This window comes from Grampus griseus, assembly GCF_964374135.1.
Source record: "Grampus griseus genome assembly, chromosome: 9".
Taxonomy (NCBI): Eukaryota; Metazoa; Chordata; class Mammalia; order Artiodactyla; family Delphinidae; genus Grampus; species Grampus griseus.
The window spans coordinates 6,613,963-6,625,112 of record NC_139003.1 but is presented as its reverse complement, the minus strand read 5'-3'; the positions used below and the strand labels follow the sequence as shown (position 1 = coordinate 6,625,112).

Below are 11,150 nucleotides of genomic sequence, written 5' to 3'. Positions count from 1 at the left end.
ATGAAGGACTGATTGTCTCATGTGGTCTCCTTTCTAAGCCGCCCTTCCTCTTCTCTGGGTCCTTGTGTGCTCGGAGGGATCCATTTGCCCCAGGACGAGGGCAGGGAGCTTTGGCCATGAGCACAGCCAGTCCCCATGGCCAGTTCTTGCTGGGGGTGGAGGGCAGTATTCTCTCCCCTGTTCCCTCTCCAAGACAATTTGATCACTTCCCACATACCCCCCTTGACCTCTAGCCCCTCAAAAGTCACCCCTCATACCCTTCCAAAAGCAGGGTCGGCTGGGGCCCTAGTGCTAGCAGAAGAGCCCGGGGCTCCAGCCTGGCTGTAGCCTTGGACCATGTCTTCCCACAGGAGGGGAGGGGATTGCAGAGGGCGTGGGTATCGGGGTACCAGGGTTGGATAGCTGGGAAGTGGGAGGAAAAAGGGGAACCCTAGGGTGATTCTGTAGGAGGAGAAACTGTGCCTTCCTGCCTCCAGGGAGAACCAGCAGGGGCCCGCCTGGTTCTCCCTTGAACTCAGAGAAGTGTTATCTTCTCCAGGAGCTGTGCGGTCACCCTGGCTTCCGTTCACCCCTCTTCTCAGGTTTTGTTTAATCCCTTTCATCTGGCAGGAGCCTGAAGTGTTGTAGCATCACAAAAAGACATATGGAGGGGCTTCCCTGGTGGCGCAGTGGTTGGGAGTCCGCCTGCCGATGCAGGGGACACGGGTTCGTGCCCTGGTCCGGGAAGATCCCACGTGCCGCGGAGCGGCTGGGCCCGTGAGCCATGGCCACTGAGCCTGCGCGTCCGGAGCCTGTGCTCCGCAACGGGAGAGGCCACAACAGTGAGACGCCCGCGTACCGGAAAAAAGAAAAAAAAAGAAAAGAGGGCTTCCCTGGTGGCACAGTGGTTAAGAATCTGCCTGCCAATGCAGGGGACACGGGTTCGAGCCCTGGTCCGGGAAGATCCCACATGCCGCGGAGCAACTAAGCCCGTGCGCCACAACTACTGAGCCTGCGCGTCTGGAGCCTGTGCTCCGCAACGAGAGAGGCCACAACAGTGAGGGGCCCGAGTACCACACGCACACAAAAAAAAGACATGGAGGTGATCCAGCTTACCTGGGTAACACAATTCTGGTGATGGTTAATGTTCAGCCAGGGCCGCTGACTCGTGGTCCAGGCCTTTGATCACAAACCCAGCTGTGTGAAACCTCACGAATGGGTGAGGTGTGCCCATCTGGGAGTGCAGGTCTGAGGACCAGCCGGGGGCCAAATCAGAAGGGTCTTCCTAAGCACGCTCTGACCCAGCCCTGGGTGCTGCCCTGTCTCCCTGCAAAGCCCTGCCCCTCTCCTGCCGGCCCTGCTCAGGGAAGCAAAACGCTTGGGATCTCATCAAAACCCACTGTAATGATGGGGTATTTGCCTGAAATTCTGAGGCCAACTCAAGCAAGCCCTGCTCCTCCAGGAAGCATCCCAGAGGTACCATGTCTGCATTAGAGGCCTGTTAAACCACGTTCCTGAGCGGCAGGGCAGGCAGATACTGAAGAGATCAGTTGAGCAGGAGTTTCCATACAATAGGATGTGTTATCGTTCACAAATGACCTGTGTTTAGTGATCAGATCAATCAAACAGCTGCACTGGTAAGACTCGGGGTCGATGAGGTCTGATCGCAGCTCCCCTCTCCCACCAATCAAACAGCTGCACTGGTAAGACTCGGGGTCGATGAGGTCTGATCGCAGCTCCCCTCTCCCACCAATCAAACAGCTGCACTGGTAAGACTCGGGGTCGATGAGGTCTGATTGCAGCTCCCCTCTCCCACCAGTCATGAGAATGATGCCTGTTCACTGACCCCAGGGGACCTACCTCTTCAAAAGTGGGTGCTTTGGGTCACAATGGGGACAAGGCCAAGTCCATCAGGGTGAAGAATTACCGAGGTGCGCGTCCCATTGACCAGGTTGGGATGGCACGGTGGCACAGCAATGATTTACTAAACAAGCCTCCAGTGTGCCAGGCACTGTGTCAGACCTCAAGGATGCCGTGATGAATAAGCCATTGTCTTAGTCGGCTCGGGCCAGCATAGCACCACCACAGGCTGGGAGCTTTAATGACAGACGTGCATTTCTCACAGTCCGGGAGGCTGGCAGTCCAAGATCAGGGTGCTGGCAGAGTCTTCTCCTGGTGAGGGCTCGGTTCCTGGCTTGCAGATGACCACCTTCTCTCGGTGTTTTCACATGGTGGGAGGGCGGGAAGGAGTGGGGGAGAAGTAAAAGAGAGAGAAAGGACCTGGTCTCTCTCTTCCTCTTCTTAGACACTAATCTCACCAGGCGGACCTCACTCTCACAACTTCATTTAAAGCTAATTCTTAGTTGCCTCCCAAAGGCTCCATCTCCAGATGCTACCACATTGAGGGTAGGGCGTCAACATATAAATTTGCAGAGACACAATGCAGGCCATAGCAGTCACAGACCCCGCCCTTGAGGAGCTCCTGGGCCTTTGTGGAAACTCATTTTGATACACAGCTTGGAACAATCTCTATGGTCAACTCTTCAACAAATCGTTCCCAGCCCCAGCTCTGTCAGCAAGGCGTTCTTATTCACCATCTCACAGCGAGTTATGACCTGGGCAGGGCAGTGATACAGGGGAGGGGGAGGGGGACGGTGGGACTAGTCCAGTGGGTCATGTTGCAAGTGGATGGCAGGTCCCAGGTCTCCTGTTAGCCTAAACCTCTTCCGCTGTCATGATGGCAGTCTTCTCCGAGGGAGGCCTGGCATTGTCAACTTCAATTTTAATTCCATTTCATTTAAAAATAAACTAGGTCAGAGAAAATTTAGGAAAAGACACGCCATAAAAATCAAAGACAAGAAGGTCAGACCTACCCTCGTGGTTTGCAGTTCAAAATGTTCTGGAGCATGCTGAGATTAAAGGCTTGCATGGGGGAACAGAAAACAACCATGAGTAAATAAACCAAGATCTTAAAAGACTTATTTATAGCCTGTCCACAGCCAGGTAAGTGCCTGTCTGCGATGGGGACCCAGGGCCAAGCTTGCAACACACCAGCTGAGCCTGGTGGGGTTGGAGTTCCAGGAACTGCCCTCGTCACCCTTGTGTCCTTTGTTAGGAGCAGCCTGGCAGCTAAGACAGATGACTTAGGTACGGGGAAAATGCTCCTCCTTGGCAAGGAACGTGAGCTTTGAGTCAGCTGGCCAGGCGGCAGCCTGCTTGGGAGGGTGTGGTTCCAGGCTGCCCAGCCCGAGGGAGCTGCAGGGAGAGGTGCCCTGACCAGGGGAGAGAGCGGGACCGGCAGGGACTTCGTAGAGAGCGCCTGGCAGGAGTAGGGGGTGCTGCTGAGGCCTTTGGTTTGTCTTTTTAAAGTAATTTGGGTTTGGTAAAGAACTATCCTTGACCTTTGGCAAGAGGAGGAGTGTTGTGGCTGGAGATAGTATGTTTTCTCATATCACTGCTCTTACTAGATCCTAGCGGAGGGAGGGAAACGAATGGGTCCCCATGGGCTGAACTCTGGATTAAAAAGAGAATGGTGGGCTTCCCTGGTGGCGCAGTGGTTGAGAGTCCACCTGCCGATGCAGGGGACACGGGTTCGTGCCCCGGTCCGGGAAGATCCCACATGCTGCGGAGCGGCTGGGCCCGTGAGTCATGGCCGCTGAGCCTGCGCGTCCGGAGCCTGTGCTCCGCAACGGGAGAGGCCACAACAGTGAGAGGCCCGCGTACCGCCAAAAAAAAAAAAAAAAAAGGGAATGGTGTCTCCCGGGTCACTCAGATCTGGAGGGGGCAAGACCCTTTCTGTGATGGTGAAATGTTCTGGATCTGTGCTGCCCAACACCATGGCCACCAGCCACGTGTGGCTGTCGAGCCCTTCCCTGTGGCGGGTGAGGCTGAGGACCTGAAATTTCAATTTTATTTGATTTTAATTCATTTAAATTTAAAAAGCCATGCGTGGCTATTGGACAGTACAGCCCTGGGAATAATGCTCCTATTGAGAAGAAGTAGAAATGTTTTCTCTCAGCCCTGCCCCTCACCCCAATCTAGAACTTTCTTTCGACGTTGGGAATCGTGGGTAGAGTCAGTTCCGGGGCTGAGTTCTGGCTTTACCATGTAAGCTGCGGGGCCTTGGGCAAGGGACCTAGGTAGGGCATGCAGTGTAGTACCTGGCACACAGCAGGCAATAAATGAGAGCCATGGTCATTTTAAAAATAACCTCCCCGTGTGGCTACTTGCACGGCATTTGTGGCAATGGAAGTTGTACCACGGAAGAAGAAGGAAAGGACTTTCCCCAAACAGAGCTCAGTCGCCATAGAAATTAACTGGTATCAAGCACACTGCAAGCTTAGAGGTTGAACTGATGTCCTAGGTCACATCTTGGGTTTTAACTTCAAGGAAAAAAAACTTTGAAGCAGATGTGAACTCGTGCCCAGAGCCCCACATCACCATTCCGGTCTCGCAGTGCCTCCCAGCCCTCAGAGCCATGTCTGGGGCCCCTCATCCCTTACATTACATCGGCACACCTGCTGGCTGAGGGGCCACCTTTTCCCTCCACCACTCTTAGGTGGAATCTGCAGACGTGCATTCATTCATTCAGCAGACATTGACCAAGGGCCTATGATATGCTGGGCACTTGGGATACAGAGATGCTGAAAACACAGTCCCTGCCCTTTGGAGCTCAGGACCCGGTGGGAAAACAAAAGTGAGCTAAATCCCTATCTGAAGTCAGCACAGGTGCCTCAGGGAGGGATGTTAAGGATCACCGTCCAATCTGGGGAGACGGGAGGAGCTGGTAGGGGGCAGCATGGTCACCTAGCTGAGTGCAGAAGCCCTGGGGATGCAGCCCAGAGCCGGGGGAGCCAGAGGATGACCAGGCTGATCTCTGCGAGGGACCACGCGGGTCCGGAAGAGTACCTGGGGATCGTTTGTCCAGCCGGTGTACCCTGGAGGTGGGGGAGGGAATACCGTGCCCTGGGCAGGACTCGGCTGAGCTGCACATGCCTCTTCCCAGAATGAGGTCACGGGCCAGCTATTCTCGGCTGTGAGAAGCCCAGGCCTTTGTTAGGGCCAGAGTGCAGCTGTCACATGAGCCTTGTGGAGTGGTGGGGATTGCCATGCCAGCCTCTGGCCCTGCCTGTGCGAAGAAGCATGGCTGCATTTGCAGAATATCTCTGCGCTTCCATTCTATTGTGCTCACCACAGCACGTGAAAACGGAAGGGGAGATGCGTGTGGGAGTGTATGTGTATGAAAGCAGAGAAACGAAGTGACTCAGCAGAAGTCACACTCACAGACGCAGGGCAGGGGATGGAGGCCTCCCAGAGCCCTCGGCATTCCCACTGAGAGATGAGTTATAGGTGGTGGTGTCGGCTTCCCCCTCCCCCATCCCCAGCTGTGTTCCTTTCTACGTTGGCACAGGTTACCTAGAAAATGCTGCTAAAAATATAGGTGACATCCTCAGGTATATTATTGATTTTGCCTTTGAAAAATTCTGGTCATTTATTAAGTGTCCCCATTTCTCCTGCGGCCTGCGGGAGGGATGAAAGCTGGTCCCTCTGGCAGGTGACGACTTTTGCAACAAGAGCTGGAGAGCTGGGAGGCATGGCTGTTCCATGGGCCAAGCTCCACAGGCCCCGGGGCAGAGTGTGGGTACGGGTTATCATCAGTGGTTAGGGGGTCCTTTTGTTAATGCCAGGGGAGCACCCTGGGGTAAACATCTATCCTGGTGGATTCATTTCTTTGGGCTTCCCAGAATTCCCTCCCTGTTGCCTCTATTTGAAATACCAATCTCCTTGGGATGTCTCACTCATGAAGCTCCACATACCTTGGTGAGGGGCCACAGGAGCAGCATGGATGGGGGTAGGGGTGGAGGTGGGTCCTTGAGAGGCTGAGAGTGACCCAGGGCGGACCTGCTGGGATGGACTGGTCCACGGGGCGAGCTGTGAAAGCTGGCAGGCCTGACCTTCAGGTCTGGTGTCGGGAGAAAGGGATTGGTTTTACTCCGAGGGTTGGACCCCACCTGGAATTCATTTCCCAGGCTCTGAAAGGCACACTGGGCGCCTGCAGAGTTGCAGGAGGGACCTCCTGAGGCTGGGAGGCCTGTGTCTTCTAGAGCCCCTCATCAGGGATAATGCCACCCTAACAGCCATATCCACTGTCTGCTGTAAGGAGCCCTGCCTGGACCTTCCGGAATCTCAGCTGCTTCATCCACCTGGCAGCTACAGAGGGCCGGGGAAGAAAAGGCTAGCTGATGTTCCTCTAGCACTTTTAATTTAAAAAATCATTTTCCTTCTCCAGCTTCAGTTTCTTTGTCTACAAAATGTAAATTTGGAGGCATTTTCTCACTCTGGATGAGATGATTACTTCTCATCCTGCTCGGCACACTGTTTCTGTTTGCAGGTCAAGATACCAGGGTGATGCCAGGGAGAGTGAGCTGGGCCTACCTTTCCACTGAGCTCTGCCACTCAGAGCTGTGGGTTGCAGGGGAGTAGGGAGGGTGGGGGAGCCGCTCTGTGTTTCAATTTTATTTTACTTTCCCATCTATGAAATGGGATAATAATACCTGTATAACTTAGACGGCACATGATTATTGGAAGGCTCCCGCGAGATAATATATGACAAAGGACATTGTAATAAGAGAAGTAATATATAAGTAAGGGGTATTATTAAATGACATTTGGAAACGAATTCAGCCCCGCCCTGTCCACGCCAGCTGGTTCCCCTGGGTGCTATAAATGGCTCTTTCACAGAATATCTTTGTCTTGACTATAATGGGCTCAGTTCTGAAGAGGACTGGACCGTAGGGGTGTGTCTCCTCTATTCCCCCCTTCATCCTAATAGCATAACCCGAGCCATATGGTAGGGTGGGCTCTGTCTCCCACCCATGAAACCCCTGCTCAGAAAGGCTCTGCCGGGGGCGTTCCTGCGTTCACTCCCTTCTCTCTCTTGCAAGGAAAGGCTCTGTCCCTCCAGCGCCCCCAGACCCAGTTTCCTAGGCGCCGGGGTCAGTTTGCGGGCCTGACCAGGCTGTTAGCCCTGCCGTAGGATGAGGGAGGTGAGGATGAGGCTCTAACTGCTGAACTGGGGCCTCGGGGAATCCTGAACCGGGAACGGCTGGGGCAGGGGGCCCGGAGGGAGTTGGGGCGACCCGGCCCTTGGGGCGTTCTGCCCCCGGACCGGCCCCCGCCTGGTTCCCTCTCCTGTCCCGGCGGGCGCTGGGCTCGCAGCCCTCCTTGTTCCGCCAGCCAGGTTGCTGGCGAGTGAGACCTCCCAGCCTCACGGGGCTGCTGTGCGGCTGCGGCGACGTCGGCGACTGCGGCGTTGCGGAGGAGACGGAGGGCTGGGGAGGCGGCGCCACGTGAGTCTCGGGCCAGGCCAGGGCTGGGGCCTCGGCGGGAGATTACCGTATTTACCGAGGCCAGTGCCGGCCCCTGGGGGCGGGTCACTGCAGGCGCGCTACCGTATTTGCCGGGAGCCGCGCAGACCCTTTCCGGGAGTGGCGAGCGCAGCGACTTAATTATGTATTTATCCATGGTTGCGTGGTTCCTCCCGGGCGCTGCGGGAGCGGGAGGGCGTGGGTTGCATGAATTCCCTAAGGGAGCCGGTGCTTGTAGCGGAATGGGGTGGGTTGCTGCAGCAGAGTGGGAGGCCTACATATTTTAGTGGGGGTGGGGTTGCGACGCAGAGTTTACCATATTTCTCCAGGATCGCTCCGGCCTCAGGAATTGGCAAGGCTGTGCGCGGGGGGGTCGGGTGGGTGGGGTCAGCTCTTTTGATTAATGCCGGTATTTGAAAAGGACAGCGGTGCGGAAGGCTGGCCGTCTTTATGAGGGTGGAAGGGGCGCGGGAGGCGCTGCGGAGAGTTACCGTATTTGCCTTGGGCAGCGCAGACTCGAGGAAAGAGCCACTGTTGGAGGCCGGAGGAACTGGGGCGCAGCCTGGTCTGTGAGTGTGGGCTGGGATGGAGGAATCTTGGGGAGACAGGAGGGGCAAGGCCTTGGACCCTCTCGGCGGGCGGGGCCCTTGGTCAGGGGTATAGCTGGGGAGTGGGGAGGCTGCCCAGAGACAAGGCCGGGCTGAGACTGGCCAAGGGGACAGCGATGATCTGTCTTTGCAAACGTCCATGCAGCTGCCTGGGGAAAGACTTGTGGGTGGGGTCTATTGCAAGAAGTACTTGTCCCCTTCTCCTGGGTGAGTGGCGTTCCACCCCAGCCTGAGGGTAGGGGGAGACAGAGGGGGTGCCTCTGGGACCCCACTCTGCCGATAGGTCCACTGAGCTTGTGGTTAGCAGAGAGATCTGGAAGTGTGGAGAAGGTCTGCATGGAGGACCAGGGGAAGGGCCAGCAAGCTTCCCTGTTGGGGGTGGGGGAATGCAGGGGAGTGGCCAGCTCCTTCCCTCCCAGCAGGCCCCAGCGCTCTACAGAGCAGGAGCCTAGGGTTTTGGGGAGGCGTGAGGGTGGTGGCCGCAGACAGTGCCCCAGAAGCAGTGGTCCTTTGGGTATTGATGGCGCTGTGATGGTGGCCAGGAGGGTGGTGGTCTTGTGTGTGTGTGTGTTTGTGTGTTTTGAGGGGAACTTAGCTGGTGAGCAACTACTATGTTGAAAAGAGATTTTGACAGTGAGGAAACTTAAGGCCTAGTCTTGGTTCACCTTGCTGTGTGGCCCTGGGCAAGTAAGTGGGCCTCACTGAGCCTCAGTTTCCCCATCTATAAAATGGGGTTCAATAAGCCTGCCCCTTCCTCAGGGCTGTTGTGAGGACAGTGGGAAACAATTTAAGAGGAACACAGTGCCCTGGGAAAGAGGATCCTTAGGAGAACCAGTGTGAACGGGATGGAACTGAACTTGGGGGTGTTTGTTGAGCTTTGAGTGTTCCTCAGCCTTGGGCCAGGCTTTGCTGGGGCGATGCCAGATGCCAAGAGGAATCAAGCTGAGACCCGCCCTTTGGGAGCTCACAGTGTGGTTCAGTGACTTGCAAACCTTTTACAGGCATGCCTCATTTTGATAAACAAAGAGCTGCTGCCTTACTGTTTAACTGAGGTTACTTTCAAGTTTACGGGGCTTTTGTTTCTTTTTTGAAGCTTTGCAAAAATATCTTTAAACCACTGTTGACCCGCCCTTCCCTCCAGATTGGGGATGCACCTCCCTACCCCCCTTCTTGAGAATCTGGTTGGAGAGATAAGACGCATCCAGGTTCAGTATAACTTACAATACTAGGAGTCCCTGAATATTACTCATCAGCATTTATTCAATGCCTTGTATGGCAGGCACAGTGTTTGATGCGGGGCACAAAAGGAAGCAGCTCTTGGGCTTCCCTGGTGGCGCAGTGGTTGAGAGACCGCCTGCCGATGCAGGGCACACGGGTTCGTGCCCCGGTCCGGGAAGATCCCACATGCCGCGGAGCGGCTGGGCCCGTGAGCCATGGCCGCTGAGCCTGCGCATCCGGAGCCTGCGCGTCCAGAGCCTGTGCCACGACAGTGAGAGGTCCGCGTACCGCAAAAAAAAAAAAAAAAAAAAGCAAGCATCTCTGTCCTTAAGATGCTCACAGGGCAGGGAGACAGAGGTGGGCTGACAGACCAGCATGCTGTGTGATGAGTGAGGGTCATAGGGTTGGGTCACGTGGCTCCGGAGGGGCTGGAGAGGTCAAGGAAGGATTCTAGCAGGAAGTGTCATTTTAGAAAGGTCTGAAGGAGGGGTAGGATGTGATTAGGGGCAGAGGAGAAAGAAGGGCATTCCAGCAGGGGGACGCAGGCTCGAAAAGGACTGGAGAGTGGCGGGTTCTGGAAGCCGTGGGAGCCCAGGGGAGTGTCCTCCCTGAGGCTGGGGCCTGGGTGATCCTCGGGTGCCCCCTGACTACTCTCTCTGCTTCTGCCTCCCCAGGGGCCGGTGATTGCAGCCAGAAGCGCCCATGACCGAACTGGCGTCCTCCGGGGACAGGTCCCCTGTGGGGGACGGGGAGGAGGGCCTGGGGGACGATCGAGGCCTGGTCATCCACCACCCTGCGGAGGAGCAGCCGCACCGCTGCCCACTGTGCGGCCAGACCTTCTCGCAGCAGCCCAGCCTGGTGCGGCACCAGAAGGCGCATGCCGGAGTGGGCCGCGTGGCCGCCTTCGTGTGCCCCGAGTGCGGCAAGGCCTTCAGCGTCAAGCACAACCTCGAGGTGCATCAGCGCACCCACACGGGCGAGCGGCCCTTCCCCTGCCCCGAGTGCGGGCGCTGCTTCAGCCTCAAGCAGAACCTGCTCACGCACCAGCGTATCCACAGCGGCGAGAAGCCGCACCAGTGCACGCAGTGCGGCCGCTGCTTCCGCGAGCCGCGCTTCCTGCTCAACCACCAGCGCACCCACGCGCGCATGCCCGCGCCGCACCCGCGCCGCCCCGGCGTCTTCGGGGAGCGGAGGCCCTACTTCTGCGCCCGCTGCGGCAAGAGCTTCGCACGCGAAGGCTCGCTCAAGACCCACCAGCGCAGCCACGGCCACGGGCCCGAGGGCCAGGCGGCCCATTTAGGCCGCGTGCTCTGATGCGCGCTGGACCTGCTGCCTCCGGCTGTTTTCTGCCCCAGAGCCGCATCCGTGACCTCTGGAGATGGCGCTGGGCTTCGGCCCCCTCTCTGGCTGGGATCCCGGGAGACTGGGAGGGCTGGCTTGGGGTCTCAAAGGAGTGGGCCGCCTCCTTCCGCTCCTTCCCCAGGACCCTCTGGCTGGCTGCACACGGCTGCTTTGGACCCCTGCGTTGGTTTTCCTCCGCAGGCCCACCCGGCTTAGAGCAGGTGAGACCCGGCGCTGGCCAGAGCCCGTCTCAGACTTGTTCGGGGTCAGGTGGGGACAGGTGAGGGAGGTGGGGCGTAGTGAGCTCCTAGGTCTACGACTAGCTTCTTACTAGATCTTCATTTCCTGAATGTCAGAGTTGAAAGCGACCTGGAGGGGGTGCTCTCCACAATCGGCAAGCCCACCCCCAGCCCCTAGGGTCTCCTGAAAGCGACCCGGAGGGCGGGCTCTCCACAGTCCGCAAGCCCACCCCCAGCCCCTAGGGTCTCCTGAAAGCGACCCGGAGGGCGTGCTCTCCACAATCCGCAAGCCCACCCGCAGCCCCTAGGGTCTCCTGGCGCCAGCACTTACTGTTTGGTACCCTTGAGAAGTCATTGCACTTCATGGCCCAGTTTGCTTATCTGTGAGTTGGGGCTAA

General features: G+C 57.0%; 1 protein-coding gene across 1 annotated transcript; it reads left to right on the top strand.

Annotated features, from left to right (window-relative positions):
* Positions 1-9,874: 9,874 nt before the first annotated feature.
* LOC309827492 (uncharacterized protein) lies at positions 9,875-10,486 on the top strand (the record flags this gene model as incomplete). The annotated part of the gene is made up of 1 exon (XM_082662180.1): positions 9,875-10,486. One exon carries the CDS (start codon positions 9,875-9,877, stop codon positions 10,484-10,486), a length of 612 nt encoding a protein of 203 aa, XP_082518306.1.
* Between the last annotated feature and the right edge of the window lie 664 nt (positions 10,487-11,150).